Source organism: Chenopodium album, chromosome 6, assembly GCF_948465745.1.
Source record: "Chenopodium album chromosome 6, dcCheAlbu1.1, whole genome shotgun sequence".
In the NCBI taxonomy this organism is placed as follows: domain Eukaryota; kingdom Viridiplantae; phylum Streptophyta; class Magnoliopsida; order Caryophyllales; family Amaranthaceae; genus Chenopodium; species Chenopodium album.
The window spans coordinates 77140098-77141042 of record NC_137839.1 but is presented as its reverse complement, the minus strand read 5'-3'; the positions used below and the strand labels follow the sequence as shown (position 1 = coordinate 77141042).

Sequence of the window (945 nt, the reverse complement as noted above, 5' to 3'; positions counted from 1 at the left end):
AAATATGATCCAAATCCAATCAGATACGAAACATGACAAGACTAACCTGAAACCAGCCTGTTGTTTCTGATGATCTGAACATAAAAGATTGAAAATTGCAAACTCTGAAAGATTTATCACCAAATTGATTCATTACAAGCATCCCTTTGAACACAAGAAATGGTCATAAGACAGCTAAGGATCATCTAAAGCTTTGTGCAACAAACAACCAAAAGATCATTCATCTAAGGTTTCGGATACTAAAATGATAATACTACTTACAAATAGAAAATTTATATACTGATATAGGAAAAGAAAGAAAACAAGCCTTAAGCCTAGGATAATAGTGAACTCTGAACAAATGAAAAGTTTTTAAGGATCAATACTAACATCTGTTTTGAGGCTTCTATAACTAAACCCGCCAAACCTCTTGCTTTCTGAGACATCCACAGCAGAACACATACTAGGCAGAAAACTACTGCTATTATTATTACTACTGCTGTTGCTGCTGCTGCTGTTATTATTGCTTCTCCTCTTCTTTCTCCAGCTCATGCTCAGCAATGATCCTAACGAAGCTGTCTTCACTCGACTAGTTGGTAAACTGGTAGTTTTCCTAGAGACTCCTACATAAGTTTTTGCCTCGAGTTTCTTAGATGTATCACCACAGTCCCTCTCAAGCCTACGAAAATACTCAATCTCTCGTCTGACAAGCGATCCAACGGTCCCTCTGGTGCCTATTGCAATAGGAGCTGTTGTGCCCATTTTTTCTTTGATGAGTATGTTTGTTGAGGTACTTGCCTTATATAACATTTTAAAGATAAGTTGTTATTTTTTTTATACAAAATATTTGTGTGTTTGTGAGAGAGGCTTGGAAATGAAGCACAATATGATGGATCTCTGAGTCTTTGTCTATTTAGGAGGATTGCTTTGGGATTTAGGCATCTCTAATCTTTTGCTTTAAAGAGT

General features: G+C 36.3%; 1 protein-coding gene across 1 annotated transcript; it reads right to left on the bottom strand.

The window, feature by feature from the left end:
• Positions 1–351: 351 nt before the first annotated feature.
• LOC145637330 (uncharacterized) lies at positions 352–741 on the bottom strand. The gene has a single exon (XM_081688790.1). The coding sequence runs from the start codon at positions 739–741 to the stop codon at positions 352–354; it is 390 nt and encodes a 129-aa protein (XP_081544916.1).
• Positions 742–945: the final 204 nt, after the last annotated feature.